This window comes from Acanthaster planci, linkage group LG15, assembly GCF_054643075.1.
Source record: "Acanthaster planci isolate LZ-2023a linkage group LG15, COTS_SCS, whole genome shotgun sequence".
Lineage (NCBI taxonomy): Eukaryota > Metazoa > Echinodermata > Asteroidea > Valvatida > Acanthasteridae > Acanthaster > Acanthaster planci.
Genome location: NC_141791.1, coordinates 596,368 through 617,488, shown reverse-complemented (window position 1 = coordinate 617,488; position 21,121 = coordinate 596,368). Strand labels below are relative to the sequence as shown.

The 21,121-nt window shown below is 39.5% G+C and overlaps 2 protein-coding genes across 3 annotated transcripts in view; both read left to right on the top strand.

Moving 5' to 3' along the window:
- The window catches only part of LOC110974417 (NADPH oxidase 2-like), a 36,601-nt gene that overhangs the window by 14,210 nt on the left and 1,270 nt on the right, over positions 1-21,121 (top strand). The window contains exons 1-12 of one of the 2 annotated variants that reach the window (XM_022226035.2): positions 6,646-7,209; positions 13,795-13,890; positions 14,411-14,530; positions 14,753-15,007; positions 15,417-15,535; positions 16,653-16,733; positions 17,173-17,299; positions 18,149-18,262; positions 19,552-19,665; positions 19,878-20,116; positions 20,609-20,801; positions 20,963-21,087. In XM_022226035.2, the coding sequence (XP_022081727.1) occupies positions 7,165-7,209; positions 13,795-13,890; positions 14,411-14,530; positions 14,753-15,007; positions 15,417-15,535; positions 16,653-16,733; positions 17,173-17,299; positions 18,149-18,262; positions 19,552-19,665; positions 19,878-20,116; positions 20,609-20,801; positions 20,963-21,087 (1,628 nt within the window). In that variant the 5' untranslated portion in view covers positions 6,646-7,164. Of the gene's footprint in view, positions 1-6,645; positions 7,210-13,794; positions 13,891-14,410; positions 14,531-14,752; positions 15,008-15,416; positions 15,536-16,652; positions 16,734-17,172; positions 17,300-18,148; positions 18,263-19,551; positions 19,666-19,877; positions 20,117-20,608; positions 20,802-20,962; positions 21,088-21,121 lie in introns of those variants that run through there. The other variant, XM_022226036.2, reaches the window with a different exon arrangement.
- Positions 67-6,416, top strand: LOC110974426 (uncharacterized). Its single transcript, XM_087146754.1, has 5 exons — positions 67-505; positions 2,721-2,736; positions 3,040-3,120; positions 3,754-3,889; positions 4,257-6,416. The coding sequence occupies exons 1-5, from the start codon at positions 326-328 to the stop codon at positions 4,441-4,443; spliced, it is 600 nt and encodes a 199-aa protein (XP_087002880.1). The 5' UTR covers positions 67-325; the 3' UTR covers positions 4,444-6,416.

Below are 21,121 nucleotides of genomic sequence, written 5' to 3'. Positions count from 1 at the left end.
GTCCTCCAGGTCTATGGTTCAGCAGAGGGCGCGCGTCAAGGGGACAGACTGGACCAGCCCTCGATGGGAAATTTGTGGACGATCGCCTCGTAATCATCCACTCCATGTCAGGTTATATTATATTATTAGATATTGATCACCACTCCTCCACTCGTTGGCTGTAATCTGTGGACTTGGGACACCTAGTAAAGAAAATACATCAAAGTCCAGAAATCGGTGGCTTTTGAAACCGTGATTTATGCGTGAATCTGTCTACATGGTCTAGCGGCTTCAAATTATCCACTTTATAGGCCTAGGCCCTATCTGTTACATGTAGTTGAAACTGATGAGCCGAGTGATGGCAGTTTGTGTGCGGTCAGCAGGCAATTTGTTCAGCAAGAGAACTGCAAATTTTCTGAGGACACAGGGTCATGTCTGCCGAAGATATGCTGCATCGGACGGTAGCTCAGCGGCCAAGAAGCCAGTGGAGACGGAGTTGTCATGGGCACAGTATTTTTTCAGGTTAGTCCCTGGATCATGCGAATATTGACTGCTAACTACACATGCAAGCAGCATACTTCTGCAACTACTACTTACTAGAATGCTGATTGCTGGTCAACTTGTACGCATGCCAACTCATACATCGACCAACTTGTACGCCAACCAACTCGTATGCCATGTAGTTGCATACTTTGTTGAGTTCAAACGTTCAGGAAAATATGTTCGGCTTTCTGCTCAGTGAGACACTGTAACTTTAGCGTAAGTCTTTTTATGCAAAAGATATTTGATGCGAGAGTTTCAGGTAGCTTTTCTTCCCAAGAGACCCGGACCGCTGAAAAGAAAAATGGAACTGGGATTTTGAAGAATGTTTTATGTACCTAGGCAGATCTTTTTCTGAAATAGAATTTAAGCTGCGGAGATTTTTGGTGTACTTTTTCAGAAAATAGTGTCCTCTGTACCACATGGTTGAGGAACCCATCATGTCAAATACATTTCTGCTTTAAGAGATCACTACATATGTACATATTTGCATCTCGTACACGTGATGTACGAGTTGGTGTACTGCTACTAGTTGGTCAGTGTATGACTTGACTTGCATACGAGTTTGTCCGTGAACGAGTTTGTTGGCGTACGAGTTGACCAATCTGCCTACAAGTTGGTCGATGTACGAGTTGGTTGGTGTACGACCTGGTTGGTGTACGACCTGGCTTACATACGACTTGGCTTGCATACAAGTTGGTCGACGTACGAGTTGACCAATCTGCCTACAAGTTGGTCGATGTACGAGTTGGTTGGTGTACGACCTGGCTTACATACGACTTGGCTTGCATACAAGTTGGTCGACGTACGAGTTGACCAATCTGCGTACAAGTTGGTTGGTGTACGAGTTGGTTGGTGTACGAGTTGGTCAGTGTACGACCTGGCTTACATACGACTTGGCTTACATACGAGTTGACCAATCTGCCTACAAGTTGGTCGGTGTACGAGTTGGTTGGTGTACGAGTTTGCACGCGTATGAGTTGACCTGTTCCCATGTACGACAGCACGTATAGAGACCCATCGGGATAAACTCAGATTGGATGTTATCTGAAAGCAAGAGACCCTAACATGTCCTTGAAAGTCAAATGTAGCAGTGAATTAGAAAACATTTGGGCAAAAAATGTTCAGACCAGTCTTACAGGGCTTGTGCAGAGGGTGTCAAGTGGCATCCATATATAGATTTCTTTCCCATATGTTGCACGTAATGTTGGTTGCCCATTTTTGTTATTCATTTTTTGCATTTTACCTAAAGCCTGTTCCCCATTTTGCCCCCAAAATTGTGAAGTATTTTCACTGAGTGGGACATAGGACACTGAGCTTTCACATGACATAGGTTCCATTTTATTTTCCTTCAAATTATTTGAGCAACTTTCCCAATAACTGATGATCTACTTTTTGAAATATTAATCCCCCAAATTAAGGGCAGTGTACACATCAAAACACCTGAAAACACTCTGACCTAATATTTATCAAGAAGGACTTTGATCTTTTTCTGTCCTGCATGTATTTGACCTACATTCGGTTCTTGCAAACTGCTAATTGTGTTATCTTTATCCAAGCCGTGACCTTGACCCCTATAGTGTTGTTTGAAGGTGATAGTACTTTACTGCTGTTAATTCTTTATCATGGTTTGATGTAACTACATGTAGATCAAGGAACTTATCTTGAAAGCTGAGGTGAACTTTAATAAGCTATTCATTGTAGAAACATATGTCATATCCTTTTTAGAATTTGTTTTGATACCGAAGTATTGTGCATCTTTAAGTTTGTTGCATTACTTGACAGATAATGACAATTACTTCAATTTTTCTGTTTCTTCCTGAAACCTGATGGTTCATCCTTGGAATGATACAACAGCACCGTAAGTACCCTTTAAGAATATTTTGCTTAAACCTTTAAACCACTGTAAAATCTTCACTTTTAATAGTTCTAAATTGAAGGTTATAATCTTTCACTACTTTACTGAAATAGTGAGATTTCTCGATTCTCGGTTTAAAGAGCATTTTAAATTGCCCAAAACAAAATTTTTATCTTGTGTTACCTTTGTTTTTCCTAAGAAAAAAAAATCAGTCTTCTAAACACAGGTAATTTCACTCAGATTCAGTGATTATTTCAAAACAATTCCAATACTTGAATCCAACATTTCCAAGTACAGTTAACTGTTGACTCTAAATGATCTGAAATTCTTTTCTTTTTTTCAGCATTTCTGGGGTCCAGGTAAGTTGTAAATTAATTAGTTTTAAGAGGGTTCTCATTTATTTAAAAAAGTTCTAGGCAGGGATAGAGTCATATTGTTCCACAGATGCTTGGGGTAATGTGCTTTTATTAGCACTGGTACTGAAAATTTTTAATATGCAATTGAAGATTTGCCAATTTGATAAAATTCAAAGGGCACTTTCTTCATCAAACTCTACCAAGAAATTGTCAAGTTTCAAGGATCTTTCAAATTTGTTGAATTCACATATGTCACCATGTGGCATCATGCTCAAGTGATCTTCTCCCTTTGATTACATCGTTCAGTTGCTAACTGGGGAATCCCCCTCGCTGCGCTGAGTGACATGAAGAAGGATCCAGAAATCATCAGTCCAAGAATGACAGCAGGTAGGTCACAAGAGGGCACTAATCTATAATCTCGATTGCGTTACTCAAAAAGGAAGTGGTTATACATGTAGCTGGCTATTGTACATCCAAAAATAACAACTGTCAAATTGAATCACAAGAGGGCGCCAAACTGCACCTTACCCCTTTCATGTCTTGGAGGCACTGTGTTCTTACAGGTTAATCTTCGCTTGGAAACCATATGTCTCAATACCAATTCCATTCAGAGCTAATATAGTTGTGTGCCTTTTAGTCCAGTGTACAGGTGGTTGATGTCATGAAGGTGTACAGGTGGTTGATGTCATGAAGGTGTAGAGGTGGTTGATGTCATGAAGGTGTAGAGGTGGTTGATGTCATGAAGGTGTAGAGGTGGTTGATGTCATGAAGGTGTAGAGGTGGTTGATGTCATGAAGGTGTAGAGGTGGTTGATGTCATGAAGGTGTACAGGTGGTTGATGTCATGAAGGTGTACAGGTGGTTGATGTCATGAAGGTGTAGAGGTGGTTGATGTCATGAAAGTCTGTATTGTCAGGAAAGATGAATACTTCTTGTAACATTGGGAACAGGGATGAAAGGATTTGGCTTGATTGTAAGTAACTCTTGTATCATTAATCATCACTTTGTGTTTTGTTGATAGCTCTATGTATCTACTCCGCTCTCTTCATGCGTTTTGCTTGGATGGTCAAACCACGAAACAGTCTTCTGTTTGCTTGTCATTTCACCAACGAATGTGCTCAAATTGCCCAATTGGGTCGATGGTTTAAACATAACTAGTAAGTTGATCCTAGTAAGTTAATCCTAGTAAGTTAATCCCTATTGCAACACTAGTTAGCAAACAATAAGTACCCTTTGGGTCAATGGATTAAACATAACTATTAAGTTGATCCTAGTAAATTAATCCCAGTTGCAACACTAGTTAGCAAACAATAAGTACCCTGTCGTTTGCAAACTTTCAGAATTCTTTCTCCCTTTCTGCCCTTGTAGTATCATCTTACATGCCATTATTTTTATCAGCAGAAAGTTAGAAATGAAAAGATATTGTCTGTACTGTGTATCTGACGAATGAGTGAAGTCCAAATAAAATACAGTATGCGTGTAATTCTGGTCCCTTCAATGTGTGTAACAATTTGATACTTACAGTTCTAGTGAATCTAAGCCAGCTGAAGAAGTCGCTGCCGCAGCAACTTCAGCCTCAACACCAGCAGCTGCAGCAATACCACCAGCACCAGCAACGGAACCGGTTACTGCACCAGCGACAGCACCAGTGACAGCACCAGCAGGTGTCTCAGAAGCTCCAGTCAAAGAAAATCCTGAACCCAGTAAATAAAATGGTTCCCTCCAATCTGGTTGTATTTGAGTGCCGTTACCTTGGATAGGACACAATCCCTTCCACCTGTTATTAGATTTGTCATTGAAGATGTGTTTCACTGCAGTCTAGGAAAACGTAGAGAAGTCCTTGAAATTCCTTAAGAGAAATTATTGGAAGCCCTGCATAGCCAGCCCTTAACCAAAAAGGTCTTGGCGTAGGGATGGGGGTGACAGATTGTCATTACACAGAAGTTGTCCTTTACTGAGTTGTTGGAGTGGCAATTTGAATCTGTACAGAGGATTGCATGAGTAAGACACGTTGCAGTTATTTCCCCCTATTGGAGGGCATTGATGAAGATATTGTGGGGTTGATAGTTACACTGAGAAGCTCAAATCATCTTGAAGTTGTTGAGATTTTGGAAAAATCGTATGTGAGATTCTCAAAATTGAAACAAATCCAACTTTAGGTATTAAAGAAGAACTTGCATCAGTTTTGAGAGTTTGGAGTCTAGTTGTGGAATACATTTCCATTTGCATCACCCCACTAACATATGAAGTTTTAGCTTGACGGGGCAAGTCACAAGAACAGTGTAAAGTCATGCTGATTGGAGTCTTTCATTTGATATTGGGAATCTCCCTTTTTTCACATAACAGGCTGGTTAACTTTCACTTTTGATCTTTTTAAGAGTGAAAGTCTTTCCTACAGACTTGAATATTTGTGCACAAAGATAAATTAATCTCTTCCAGTTTCACTCTCAAGCATGTCCTTTTGTTTTAGGATTTAGTTGATTAGTTTGTGGCAGTTTTTTACTTGGAGAGTTTTTGCATGCGGTTTGCTTTTAAAACTCTGTTTGCACTGTTTTTGTACCCAATTCATGTAGCTTATCAGAAAGCCATTCTGCTGGCAAATCCAATGAAACTACACTTGATGCTTTCCAGATTTCGAGTGGGAGAAGCTAAATACAAATTTCTTAAGTGATTGTCCTTTTCTTCATTTGTAAAAGAGTTCTCCCACTCTAATGGAAAGTCAAGTAGCTTTCCATTAAAAAATAGCAACATACCCTCACCAAATACCTTATGGGCTTGACTAATGGGAAGACAAGAACTTATCAAATACTGGACAAGAACTTATCAGGTTCTGGACAAGAACTTATCAGATACTGGACAAGAACTTATCAGATACTGAAGAGTACAGAAATAGTCATATAACAAATGTTTGGGTTCAGAACCAACCTCTTGTAGGGGGACATTTCTGTATTCTTGGAGTCGATTTCGACATGAAGAAAGTCGGTTTTGTAGTAACTAAACTTTGTAATTAAGTTTTAGAAGTGTTTTTATAAATAATAACAAAACAAATACTATTTTTAGGAATTCTGATACAATAGAAATCATTTATTTTTGCACCTGTTGCTTAGTGCTTGGGCTGATTAATATTTCTTGACTTAAATGTTAACACAAAGTGAATTTGACATCAAGAGAGGATGAAATGTATTCAACTTTTACGTAACCACTGCTCCGTAATTTGTGGTTACAAAATTCACATTGAATTGGCATTTGCTTGAAGTATAATCTAACCATTTTGCACAAAGAAACATTTATGCAAAGTAGATAAGTGTTGTAGTGAGCCACAAACAGGGTTTAGGAAGGAATTTATAAGATAAAGTTATTTAAGAATTAATAAGATTTTAGAAAAAAAATTTAAAACTCAAATAGGCAATCTGTTTCTCAGAGATTGAAGCTTAGATACACTAATCATAGCAGGTATATTGAAAAAATTGCAACCTTTTTTCTCATTTATTCACAGTTCCCATTAATTCACGTAGGGAAGGTTTTAGATTTACCGTAACAGGATGAGAAAGAATGGAATACATGTGCAAAGAAATGTCATTGTTTTGAACTGACCTCTGCGTTCATAAAAACGGTCTGGTTCGTCAAACCCGTTAGTTCTTTTAATTTTCATGTCAGAATAAAGAATATAGAGACATACACAAATACTGGTGTTGGTTGAAATTTTGTGATCGGTCATGAATGCAAATATTTACCCATAAATTTAAAAAACGACCCCTCTGCTGAATTACTGGTTCAGTCCTCTTGATAGGCCGTCCTATTGGTTTTTAGTCGAACGGCTCAAGGTCCCTCACCGAATAAAAACACCGTGGGCCGGAAAACGTATTGAATTGGAAGATCAGTGTGGTGATGTCTGCATGACGCCCATTGGTGTGTGTCCTTGTTAAAGGAAGGACGGTGATACGCGGAAGTAAATCGTCCTGAAAAGTGGAGTGCTTCACGAAGCTTGAGCGTTTATTGTGCGAATTCGTCCATCCGGTGAATCGACACAACTACACCAGACAACAGCGAGGGTGTATCTATCAAGAGACATCTCCGAAATATGTAACGAAGTTCGCCAGTTCCTGTCACTTCTCTGGACTTTTGTTTTTATGGGACCTAGACTGGTGTTTTCATGAGTTTAGTTTGCAGTAGCACTGACGGAAGTACAGTGGCTTACTTAGGATAAAGTGCTACTGAAAAAGTAGAGTACGTAAACACACCGATACTTATCGATAGTCGAGGATCAGCGTGGTTTGGAGCGAGGATCGGCGTGGTTTGGAGCAAGCTTCGCCCCATGGTTGCTCTGCGCCTAACCCCGCAGCGCTTGTAACACGGACTACGCTTTTGGACATCATCGCAACGTGAATTTCTTACGAGTGTTTCCATCAGAAGTGAATTTTCTTAAAGCAATATGGGAGATCGACTGATCAACGAAGGTCTGAAGACGATTTTCTTAGTAAGTTCCCTGAGTTTTGTTCAAGAACTAAATGTGAGAAGTTTGTGTGTTGCGTTGTGTGTGGAATCATGGAGGAATCGATCTCTAGTCTTCCAGTTGATCGATTCTGCATGGTGTACCTCCTCAGTGGAGTCTCAGTCGAGTTTCAAATCTTGCTTAAGAACTGAACTTGCTTTCGATTTCACAAAGACAAAATATTCGACATAGTGCTATTTTTGATCCCTTAATTTGTTTATATAGATGTATCTTTGTTTGGTTCACTTAAGCCCGGTAAAAAATGTATGCATTTACCCAACACGTATAAGGCATCATTTATATGTTATAAGAGCCATTAGAAAGGGATTACATGTCCTAAAAAGGGAGGTTTAGCTGGTCTCACTGGTTTGTACACAGAGGCATCAAGTGTACTCCATAAGCTTTATCGCAAATACTGCATGAGTGATTAATTTCGCACAATGGTAGAAAAGCATTGTGGGAAGGAAAAAGGAGCAAACGTTGAACCTTTTGCCAAGCCACAATGCCTTTCTACCATGATACAAAGTCATTTGTGCAGTATTTTGGATAAGGCGTATGATATATGGAACTCTTTCCCAAGTTATTTTAGGAAATTGTTTGATGCATTACTGTGGTCATGAAGCTTCCAAAGGAGTCCAGAAACCTGTATTTCAAAACCTTACATTAAAAGTAATGTTTATGATGTGCTTGTCTGGGAACAAGGACTCATAAAGTTGTTACATGGTAACCGATAAATGAAATGTTGGAGATTGACAGGTATGTTGATGGTTGGTGTGGAATAAGGGAGGGGTTTGGTGGGGGTTCTTTTGTTTCTTTGCTGTTATTGACACCCTCAGTTGCACCCTCAGAGCATCTAGATATAAGGTGCATGCTGGGTATTATTTTTTTATTTAATTTATGCAGCCATCTCATCAGATAAGACAAAACAATACAATAATGTAAAATACAGAACAATACAAAACACAGTACAGTACACATGGCTATTCCCCAATGGGCCAGGGGCAGCAAAAGCTAATAAATACTGTGATCTAAACAGTGCCAGCTTTGTTGGCAGGGCACATGGTACCTTGGAGGAGATGCTGAAAGGGTACCTGCAATCAATGTTTTTTATTACAAACCTGTAAAATGCATCTTTGTGCCTCAGTAAAGCTTGTTTTCAAATTCACAAATTTCAAAGGGTATTCTATTGCCTCTTGGTTTTTATGCTAATGAGATTTCCATATTCATGAGCAAAACTGTGATGTCTTCTCAGGAAGAAGCCTCATAGGGTGCGTTTGATTAGCTTTCTTGAATACACCAGTGTTACACGGAAGGGAAGCCTCGAAATGAGGGTAATCGAATGCTCCAGTGTACTTGCCAAGGCATTCTGGGAAAAAGGTCAAGTCCCCGCCACGTTCCATCATGTACGTCCATGCTCTAACAGTCCATCCGTGACATCATTACACTCGGGCAGCCTCCAGAGACCCGCTCGCCAGGTGGGGTAGTGGTGGCTGACACCAGGGCAGGCACGAGGATCACGTGATGGCTAAACAAACGCCTCGTGTAAGTTTGACTTACACGTGTAAGCTAATCGAATGCATCCAATGTTACATTGGTTTGTACACAGCAAGTCCTGCGCGGTTTTTGTAGATTTTCCCGGACTAAGTTTTCTCTTCTTTCCTGGATGATTCATTGTTATTTGTGTGCATGGCAATGAGAAACCATCAATCCCACTCTCAGAAATGTTTTCAGTCGGTAAATTCTTGGTTCTGAACTGCACTGCACTGAGCCATGTCTTCACTAGATGACTTCACTGCAACAGCACCCTCAGTTGTCAGGGAAAACATGGATAATTCTGATTGTTTACAAGTGTGTACTTTTCAATGCATTTAACCAAACAGGAGCATGGAAGAGTTTCCATACATTGAAGAAAAAAACAAAGATGCAGAAAAGTTGTGTCAGTGAAAAATTCATTGCAGGTTCACTTTAACAGGTGCGTTGGTTTGAAGCTCTAATCCTTCAGTCCATGAATAAACTTGGACTTGTATTCATGTAGGTTTCACTACAAACGGGTTGTAATGCTGAATCTATTCTGATCCACATAGACATTTGTAAGGAGTCAGAGATTGAATTCTGGGGGGGAAAACCAGTTTCCTAAAACTGCACATGCAGAGAGCGTTTACATGTACACGGGACATAGTGTGTAGTTATGAAACTGGTGACATTTAAGCAGAATTGGTTGGCAAGGGTGATTGTAGGTTGGAGGTAACACCCCACAGATGTGCTGACTTAAAGCCTAAATTTCCCCTATTCTGCAATGAATTAAGGTCATACGCAACCTGGTGTCATGCACCCTAATTGTTCCATCCACAATAAACTTGGGGTAAGCTTTTTATGGTTGAATTCTCTCATTACAGACAGGTTATTGGTATAGCTGGATGAATTCTAATCCACTTTGACATTTGTAAAGAGTCAGATATTGAACTTTGAGGAAACCTCTAACCAATCTCTGAAAGCTCAGGAAATAATCTTTTCTAAGGTGTGCATGGAAAGTTAAAGGGCAAAGATATTGGCAATAACTCTTGAAAGAAACTAAAATGTAAGAGAAGAATATGCACCTACAACTGGGAACACTTCAAGGAAATAATAATGTTTTTTGAAAAAAGGGATGATGAATTCAGAGAGCAGTGCTATCAAGTTATGTAATAGTGTAAATCATGCGGTAAGAAACGGAGCTACATCAAGCAGTCAATGTTTCCTTCCAAAAAGTACACTGAGCAATGTTAAAAAACTAATTTCATAATCTTGAGCGTCTTCTTATTCCTAGTTATTAATTTTCTTGTCACAGTGGCTCCAGAACTAAGTCCTGTCTAGGATACAAATACATGTACATGTAATTTACTGGATTAAAGAAGTTTTCGAAGAGTTAATCTTTGAATGTAAGGTTCAATTTAGAAAATAATATACTTTGCATGGCCACAGTTTTCAAACCAATGGTGAAAGTTTACTCATTTATTTTAAATGGCTGAATAAAATTTCCGCATGAGGACAAGTAACACGAGGACATTCACGAGCATGTTGATTATTCCATGCTTTGGGTCTAAGTTTGAGAATCTGCTTAATCATAAAGTGTACAGAGTGTACTTTGGTCAGCCAATCATTATTGCTTTTAGCTATTTCCTGGTTGGTGCCCGGGTTTGAGTCGGCTAAGAGGAAGTTATTTTTGCTAGGTAATCCCTCCTTTTGTCCTAGTTTGTGATCTTAATCTCCCCTGGACTTAGCAATCTACCTGTTTTGTGTCTTTGATATGTCCAAACTGTGATCTCATACGCCATGCAAATCTTTTCAGAAGGAAGTAGGGGGTACACATGTACCTGTTTGGATATTAACACTTGGATTGAAAAATCCAGCTTTTTCAAATCTGAAATTTTCAAGTTAAATTGCTGTCAAAAAGTTGTTCAGAATTTCGTTAACAACTGTGTAGATTTAGATAATCAGGATATTTGTGGAAACTTTACATGGTGGAATTTATTCTTTGCAGTGAAAGCCCTTTCTAATTTTTTGAAGTTCTGCAGTTAACAGAGGAACCAGTTACTAAGCGTTTTGAATTTATATATAACGGGTTTGCCCTTACCCAACGTATATTTATAAGCACTGTATGCTCAGTGCTTGTCCGAGAGCTTGCGAAAAAAACCTCACAAGCTTACTCGGGTGGGACTCGAACCCACGACCTCCTGCTTACTAGTGCAGATGTCTTAACCACTCGACCACCGAGCTTGCCGGGGTCGGCTGGCCGGTCCGAGTCAAATGAAGCAGCGGGTACCGCGAACTATTATCAAGATGTATTTTTGCGTTGGGGAGATGTTAATTATATATAACGGGTTTGCCCTTACCCAACGTATATTTATAAGCACTGTATGCTCAGTGCTTGTCCGAGAGCTTGCGAAAAAACCTCACAAGCTTACTCGGGTGGGACTCGAACCCACGACCTCCTGCTTACTAGTGCAGATGTCTTAACCACTCGACCACCGAGCTTGCCGGGGTCGGCTGGCCGGTCCGAGTCAAATGAAGCAGCGGGTACCGCGAACTATTATCAAGATGTATTTTTGCGTTGGGGAGATGTTAATTATATATAACGGGTTTGCCCTTACCCAACGTATATTTATAAGCACTGTATGCTCAGTGCTTGTCCGAGAGCTTGCGAAAAAACCTCACAAGCTTACTCGGGTGGGACTCGAACCCACGACCTCCTGCTTACTAGTGCAGATGTCTTAACCACTCGACCACCGAGCTTGCCGGGGTCGGCTGGCCGGTCCGAGTCAAATGAAGCAGCGGGTACCGCGAACTATTATCAAGATGTATTTTTTTTGCGTTGGGGAGATGTTAATTATATATAACGGGTTTGCCCTTACCCAACGTATATTTATAAGCACTGTATGCTCAGTGCTTGTCCGAGAGCTTGCGAAAAAACCTCACAAGCTTACTCGGGTGGGACTCGAACCCACGACCTCCTGCTTACTAGTGCAGATGTCTTAACCACTCGACCACCGAGCTTGCCGGGGTCGGCTGGCCGGTCCGAGTCAAATGAAGCAGCGGGTACCGCGAACTATTATCAAGATGTATTTTTGCGTTGGGGAGATGTTAATTATATATAACGGGTTTGCCCTTACCCAACGTATATTTATAAGCACTGTATGCTCAGTGCTTGTCCGAGAGCTTGCGAAAAAACCTCACAAGCTTACTCGGGTGGGACTCGAACCCACGACCTCCTGCTTACTAGTGCAGATGTCTTAACCACTCGACCACCGAGCTTGCCGGGGTCGGCTGGCCGGTCCGAGTCAAATGAAGCAGCGGGTACCGCGAACTATTATCAAGATGTATTTTTGCGTTGGGGAGATGTTAATTATATATAACGGGTTTGCCCTTACCCAACGTATATTTATAAGCACTGTATGCTCAGTGCTTGTCCGAGAGCTTGCGAAAAAACCTCACAAGCTTACTCGGGTGGGACTCGAACCCACGACCTCCTGCTTACTAGTGCAGATGTCTTAACCACTCGACCACCGAGCTTGCCGGGGTCGGCTGGCCGGTCCGAGTCAAATGAAGCAGCGGGTACCGCGAACTATTATCAAGATGTATTTGAATTTCATAAGCTTTTAAACAAGTTTCCTTTGTGGTTTCATACATGAACATAATTCCCAAAACTTTTTGTCTAAATGACCTGTTACATACATGTAAGCTTCAAATGAGCAGTTTTTTATGCATCATTGAGCAACACCTAAAGTGTACATATGTTCTGGGTACATGCAGTGTGGAATTGGTTTCAGAATGGAACATAAGTGTGAAAAAAAATAAGTATTTGGGGTGTATTGTCATTTTGCAAGGTTATGAACAGTGACTGTATTTGAAAATTTGATTTGGTATCTTTTTGAGGAAAGTCCGTTCTTTTGATTTTGTTATAGGCTTTACTCTTCCATAGGTGTTAACCAAAGCAACACAAATATGGATTTGAAAACTAAACAAACATAAGAGTGTCGAGTGTTTCACACTCACAGCTGAACTTGTTTCTAGTATCGTATACTGTTGGTATGCTGAAAAAAATTTCACAGTCTCCCTAAAACAATAAAAACAACGGACGGATAGATAATGTTTTTACCATGTTCATCATCACATCCGCAGTCGTTTCCTGTTCTTTTTTGTTGTGCTGATCTAACATCCCACCAACCGAAGTTTCAACTTCCTACTTTTAAAAGATGGCCATCAGCACACTACTGATAATTTGGTGAATTTTTCAAGTCTGTGTACCTCTATGCATAAAGGTGTGGTTAGAGGAAACTGCTTTTGCAGAAGGTCTATTCGTTCCACACAATTAACTTCCAGACTCTAAAAGCAAAATGATTTCTGGATAAGGACACGGAAGGAGAAACTATCACAAGGGTACCCTGGACACAACGAAAGTGGTCTGATTAATTCTGTAAAATAAAAAAGTTCATGAGTCTGATTTATGCACATTAGATTCTGGACCAATGTTTATTCTTTTACTGTTTTCATAAGTTTGCTTATATTTAGGGCTGAGTCAATTCAAATAATTCACTTTTGGAATATTTGACCTTCAATTTGATCAAATATCCGTATATTCAGTCATACCGACTGGCAGATTGTTAATGAACAAACCATATTACAAAATCAGTTGAAAGAACACACACAGTTGTACATTATGATCAATATAACAGCTTCTCACATCTAGGAGTATCTCCAGCCACGATTTTGCCAGTTTTAAGAGGTGAACGAGACTTCTTGCCCTATCGAAAATTTCTACTCCTTTTAATTGTTTAATGAATAATTTAATTTTTAAATCATTGTAGGATTTCTGACCCTGTTTATTTGAAACTGCTTGAAACAAGCCTCCATAGTGCAATTTTTCTCATTTTAAACAAAAAAATTTTCCCTTCCTTTTCATGTTCTGCATGTGAACATTCAAGTTCGAAAAATAATATTCGAATATTCGACAATCGATCAAATATTTGGATATTCGGCACAGCCCTACTTATATTCAGGGAGGTGATCATTTTCTTTTGGTTAAATTTTCAGTTGTTGTGGTTGGGTGCCAATGTTGGCTATTGGATTCAGGTGTTTTGGACCTACGAGTATGGACCACAGTACTTCTATATCCGACGCATTATTGGGGTAGGTACATAACCTGTGATTGACTTTCTCGCTTGTTATTGTTTTCAAAGATGTTTCCTCCTGAACTTTTTGTACATGTTGTTTAGACAGTTTGGACTCCATAAACATTGTGAACAATTTGCCTTGACAACTTGGGCATTGAAAGGACTATTAAAAACAATCGCAAAGATGATGAAACTTCACTGCAACTTGTCAACAGGATTCGGGCAGCATGAATTGTCTTCTGGAACATAGACAAGTTATTATGTAAAGTAAATTTGGAGAATCTTGAATCAATCAAAGGAATTCCTGATTTACTACATGTGCTTCCAACTAAAGCTGACGTATTCAAAACAATTGGTCGTTATGTCATTTTGTTTTACATCAGATGGCTTTGCAGTTGATAAATCGCACATTTCTGATGTGGAATGCCCCAATCTGGTTAGATTATGACATGTTTGTTTCAATTTTTCAGCTACTGTCACATTTTCTAGCCATAGGCCTATCTTTATACTGGGTTGTTTTATCTTCAATGCCACAGCCTGGTGTGTCCGTTGCTAAGGCCTGCGGAGCCTGTCTCAATTTAAACAGTATGTTAATTCTTCTACCAGTCTGTCGTAATCTCATCTCATTCTTGCGAGGATCCTGCGAAACAAACAAGGTAAGCTGAGTCAAGTCTAATACGCTGCCCTCTTGAAACTTTGGACTTGAGATTCTGCCTTTGGAAAACATGAAACTAAAGTCCAGAGAAAAAATTCACTGTTTATCTTTTATTAATTTTTTTCAAATATTGCAGAAAAGTTACATGATAAATGGAATTTGAAATTTATGGCAGAGGTATTTGCCAACTGATTTTTTCTGTGTATTCTTCTTAAATTAACAGCTTTGCCGTAGAAGTGTTCGTCGCCAACTGGACAAAAACCTGACATTTCACAAGACTCTAGCCTACATGATCACTCTATTGAACATTGTGCATTGCATCGCACATTTCTTCAACTTCCGCAACTTGTATGATCACTTTCGCGACTGTGAAAATTATTTTCCTGCTGATAGCCCCTACAAAGGTGTCTCCTGCAAATTGAGAGATTTAGAAGCCATGGGAGGAACTTGGATTAATCCTGTGAGGTTCGAAAACAAGGTATGTATGTTTTTTCTTTTTGATGATTTCAATGTGCACTTTTGACTCAAATGTTAAACATCCAGACATAACTATCAACTCATTTTGCATTGTACAGCACGTGTATTTGTCTTCATTGTTATTAGGCAAAAAACTCCATGCTGTGAAAGAGTTGACGACAGTTCTGTCCTAAATGATCTCCTCAGTCCTCATTTCAGTTGAGAAAGCAAAGTGTTTTTTCTTAACACCATTGAGCAGGTGTTACCTTTCATGTCTCAATGAAAGTTGCAACAGATTACCCTTTGTTGGAGGGAGAAAAACCTCAGAGAAGTATCTGTCCAAGGTGGTTACTTGTTGGTTGATTGGTTCATTGACTTTAATCATTTCTTGGTACCTTTTTGATTAATATATTTGTTTTTATATCTTACAGGCTTTGCCTTTTGGTTTTCCATTGATTGAGCAAGGTGTCATCCAGATTGCAGGCTGGTCAGGTGTAGTTCTTACCCTGGTCTTCATCATTATGTTTTCTTCAGCCACTGAGTTCATTCGGTAAATATGTCCTCTTATATGTCTACTTGAAAAGTGCAACTTTCAAAGCTAATGGCTGGATGAGATTGTGTTTTATTCACTTAAAAACAGACATTTTTATTGGCATTTGGAGGCTTTGCAATTGAAATGGTATCTGGAGGGAGGTCTTCAGAATTATGAATATAGAAAAGAAAAAGTTATAAAAGAATGCTTCTCTTGTCCTGATTGGTGGATCATGTTTAGTTGAGCAAACTGTTTTGGGGATAGACACGTTTGGATGCGGAATGTGGAACTTACTGAGCATTTGTCAGTTGTTTATGCAAAAGCAGCTGGGTAAATTGCAGGGAGTTTTATTGGGGAAATAGAAAGTGTTCAAAGTTCAGGAAGTCTGCGGATTCAGTGTTACGTCTTTGTCCTGTGCTCTTCCATAGAAACGATTGAACTACCAAACAATACCTGTAAAGTGACACCCACTCAGTTTGCTTAGTCATTGGGTAAATAAACACACGACTTGCAATAACTGCAAGTAATAGTCAGAGCTGCTATTTCAAGAAACGTTTACAGTTTGATCGAGGCGTCTGCACAATTTCGGTGGAATGATTTTCAAAGTGGGGGGGGGGTAGTTGTGAGAGCATCAGGCATCAGCCATTAAAAGGCCAATCCATGAAGCCTCATCCCATTATAGAATCTGCAATAAAATGGGGGACAATGCCCCTCCCCCGTTGCAAAAGCAGGAGGTGGGGCCACTGATCAATCTGCACCCCTCTCCCTACTGTCGCTGCCAGTGGGTCCACATGGATCATGCTGTGTATGTTCTTTTGGTGATATTCTTTCTTCTCAGTTTTGTTAACTAATTATCCTTGAGCATATAAAAATTTCATTTTTTGTGCATAAACTTTTACCAATTTAGCAGCAAAACAGAGACAAAAATCTCAAACTATACTGAATTAGACTATTTTACACAAAAACGGAAAATTCCTGTTTCTGTCTTGTTTGAAGTCGCAGATGTCAACTCAGATCAGGAGAGGGAGTCAGAGTTGCCACACACTGTCAGGCTTCATTGAATTTCTGTCTCATGACTGGGACTATAAACCCTGATTTGAGTTTATCACTTTGCTTTCTTTCCTTGAACTTACAGACGTTCATATTTTGAGACATTCTGGGTCACGCATCATTTATTTGTCATCTACTTTGCTATGCTGCTCGTCCACGGAGTAGGGTAAGAGAACATTAAAGAACTGACAAGGGTTTTTTTCTCAAAGGCGCCAAAGGCATTGGTTCATTTATCAGCATTTTGTTAAGGGTTCCGTGCAGGACCTGTATATTTTTAGACTGCTTAGGAAAAGCTAGGGATGTAAATGTAACTTGTTTGTCAATGCCTACTGATTGAAACCAATGTCCAGTTCTGCATAAGCCCATCTCATTATGCGAAAGAAATGGTGCATAATCATGTGGTCGTTTGTTTTTTAGTCAAAGTATGGCTTGAATTTTCGAGATGTACTTTTGTGTGGGGAAGATGTTATTGTAATAACAGGTTTTGCCCATACTTTGCTTTCAAAAATAACTTTGGAATTCTTTAGCCATGGGGTTGTTCTGCGATATGCACGGAGTCCATGGTTTTACATTTGAAGAGAGTTCATTTTAATTTGTTTTCACAGAGGTGTGATCCGTTCTCAGAACAACTTAGCTGAGCATAACATTACTTACTGTTCCCAGCAACCAGAACTCTGGACTCCTAGTAGTCAACCCTGTCCTTATCCCAACTTTGTCATGGGCAGTGCTGCAGTGAGTAATTTCATCATAGGTTCTTTTCAATTTCAAGAAGCCGCTAAAATCATGGATTTTTATATTTAAGGCATTTCAAGTTTTTTTTGCAAATCCTGTGTAGCCTTTTATCTCTGATGTAAACTGTCTTATGAATTTCTTCTATGTGTGTAACAAACATATTAACATTTTGTGTTAGATACACATGTGCAGTGTAGACCATCAACCATTGATAACAAGAGCACTGTTAATACACCAGTTGGCTTATCTGCCCCGAGTCGCTGAAGTGCACCCCAATCGGCGAAAGAAAGATGTTGTTACAAGTGGGTTCTTGCACGCGTTCTGCGTGTACGCAAAGACCATACATGCCGGAATAAATTAGTTACGCATACTCAGCATGCTGCAGGTCAAATGCGCATATCCTTGCATGCCTCATGGCGCGCCCATGTGGTGAGTACCAAAAAACACGCCCTCTAAATTTGTTCCGCTTGGAGATCAATTTGAAGTTTCCAAGACCCCATCTTCTTTGTTTTCCAGTGCTGATAAGACAAGACCCCTGGTATAACAAGGTGATTTGTAAAGTCTTAAAAACCTTGTTATAAAGGTGTACGTGCATGAGGTATTGAATAAGTGCAAACGAATGGAGAATGCATGCGTGTTGGTGCACACGGTGGTTCTTGTGCTGTTGCCTTTTACACACTTCGGGCGTGAGATGCATTCACTTCGGTAACTCTGCAATGTATAGATAATGGTGTCTCTTTGACCCATGTGATTTTTCTAGAACGTTTGCATGGGTGTCACTGTCTTGGAGAATTTTCTCCAAACAAGCACATGGTTGATTTTGTTTTCTGCATGTGTCCTTGCTTACAGAGTTGGAAATGGTGCGTTGGACCCATTGCTATCTATATCCTGGAAAGGTTTGTCAGGTTCATCCGTAGCTGTCAGAAGGTGCAAGTCATTAAAGTTGTCAAGCACCCATCTAAGGTTAGTTAACAGGTGTATGCAGGCTGGAGTTTTCTTGTTTATTTCATGTTGACATCTTTGTGTATGCAGGCTGGAGTTTTCTTGTTTATTTCATGTTGACATCTTTGTGTATGCAGGCTGGAGTTTTCTTGTTTATTTCATGTTGACATCTTTGTGTATGCAGGCTGGAGTTTTCTTGTTTATTTCATGTTGACATCTTTGTGTATGCAGGCTGGAGTTTTCTTGTTTATTTCATGTTGACATCTTTGTGTATGCAGGCTGGAGTTTTCTTGTTTATTTCATGTTGACATCTTTGTGTATGCAGGCTGGAGTTTTCTTGTTTATTTCATGTTGACATCTTTGTGTATGCAGGCTGGAGTTTTCTTGTTTATTTCATGTTGACATCTTTGTGTATGCAGGCTGGAGTTTTCTTGTTTATTTCATGTTGACATCTTTGTGTATGCAGGCTGGAGTTTTCTTGTTTATTTCATGTTGACATCTTTGTGTATGCAGGCTGGAGTTTTCTTGTTTATTTCATGTTGACATCTTTGTGTATGCAGGCTGGAGTTTTCTTGTTTATTTCATGTTGACATCTTTGTGTATGCAGGCTGGAGTTTTCTTGTTTATTTCATGTTGACATCTTTGTGTATGCAGGCTGGAGTTTTCTTGTTTATTTCATGTTGACATCTTTGTGTATGCAGGCTGGAGTTTTCTTGTTTATTTCATGTTGACATCTTTGTGTATGCAGGCTGGAGTTTTCTTGTTTATTTCATGTTGACATCTTTGTGTATGCAGGCTGGAGTTTTCTTGTTTATTTCATGTTGACATCTTTGTGTATGCAGGCTGGAGTTTTCTTGTTTATTTCATGTTGACATCTTTGTGTATGCAGGCTGGAGTTTTCTTGTTTATTTCATGTTGACATCTTTGTGTATGCAGGCTGGAGTTTTCTTGTTTATTTCATGTTGACATCTTTGTGTATGCAGGCTGGAGTTTTCTTGTTTATTTCATGTTGACATCTTTGTGTATGCAGGCTGGAGTTTTCTTGTTTATTTCATGTTGACATCTTTGTGTATGCAGGCTGGAGTTTTCTTGTTTATTTCTTTGTTTCAGGCAGGAATGTGCAGATTTCAGATGAAAAGATTTTAATATTTAAAGGTGAAATGATCATGAAGTGATCTGATTTTTATGCACCAAAGAGAGTTGTTTAATATGATGTCAAAATCATCAGGAGTTGTCATACAGTGAGGTGATTTATTGACTTTTGATTTTTTAGATATTGGCATACTAATTGATTAATTGATTAACGACAGGTGATTGAGCTTCAGATGAAGAAGTCTGGCTTTAAGATGTTGTCAGGACAGTACGTCTTCCTTAAGTGTCCAGCTCTTTCCCACATCCAGTGGCATCCGTTCACTCTCACTTCGGTAAGACATCACAACTTCAATATTACGCTGTTATGAAATTCACATAAAATGTCAGCATTCATTGGAATGATGTGCTGTGTGATGCATACCCAAGTAGCTTCCTTATTAATCTGGTCAATGAAAGAATTAAGACAACTTCCTCCAGTTACATCGGTACTCAGGTATTTCCTGACCGTTTCATTCAATTGTTTTACCTGTTGATGCCATGCTAGGCCCCTGAAGATGATTTCTTCAGTATTCACATCCGTACCGTGGGTGATTGGACCACAGGCCTAGCTAAGGTGATGGGTGCAGATAACGACACTCCTATTGAGTCTAACCAACTTGCTAGGGTCGCTGTGGATGGACCCTTTGGCACAGCCAGTCTTGATGTCTTCAAATACCAGGCTGCTGTGTGTGTAGGTGCAGGCATTGGGGTGACTCCATTTGCATCCATTCTTCGTTCAATCTGGTAAGCTGTGAGCCAGGGTTATATTGTTATGAAATGTTGAGGAAATACTGCTCTTCCCCTTCAAAAGAGAAAATATCTCAGATGTGTCTTGCTGTTTCTGGCTCAGGATGGTAGAAGATATAACCTCTTAAAGTCATCCAATTCCTGTAGCTTTTGTTTCATTTCTGTCAAGGGATTGGATAGTGTTTAGTTCTCCCCTTGTGGGACTCCCATCAGTTTGCAGAGGATCAAATCTGAATCCTATCTCCATTTAGAAACACAAGTTGCTTTGCGTAATTTTCAGAAATTTCATTCTCATCATATTTGTGTTTATTCGAGTAATATAAAGCTTCATTTCTTCAGTGATCCTTGTAGACATAAAATATTACCAAGCGCTCCCTAAGTTCAATTGAACTTAAATTCATGCATTAATAAACTTTTCTTTTACTTAAATTTGTAATCATGAAGTACTCATTTGTAGCAGTGACAGTTATGGACATGTTTTCTCTGCAGGCATCAGAGTATGGATCCAAACCTTGACCTCAAGTTGAAGAAAGTCTATTTTTTCTGGATCTGTCCTGACACCAATGCCTTTGAGTGGTTCTCTGAGATGCTAGACTCCTTGGAGAACCACATGATAGAGCAGGGCAAGGCAGATTTCCTCAAGTACAACATTTACCTTACCAGAGGTTGGAATACTAAACAGGTGAGTCTATATGACTCCTCAAAATATATGGAATTTCAAGGACAAAAGATGCTTTGAAATTTAATTGATAGAAATTAGTTACATAGATTGTGTTGATATTCTGCTTGAAATACTGTTCCAGTCAGAGGCGTTGGCTATTTCCTTTTTTTCTTGTTTCACAGGCCAAGAATATCTATCTTCAGGAAGAGGAGGAAGTGGACGCTATCACCGGCTTGAAACAGAAGACCAACTATGGCCGACCCAAGTGGGATGACATCTTCAAAATGATCGCTGAAGAGAATCCAGGGTGAGCAGCTAGATCTTACTGGTTTGATTTTTTA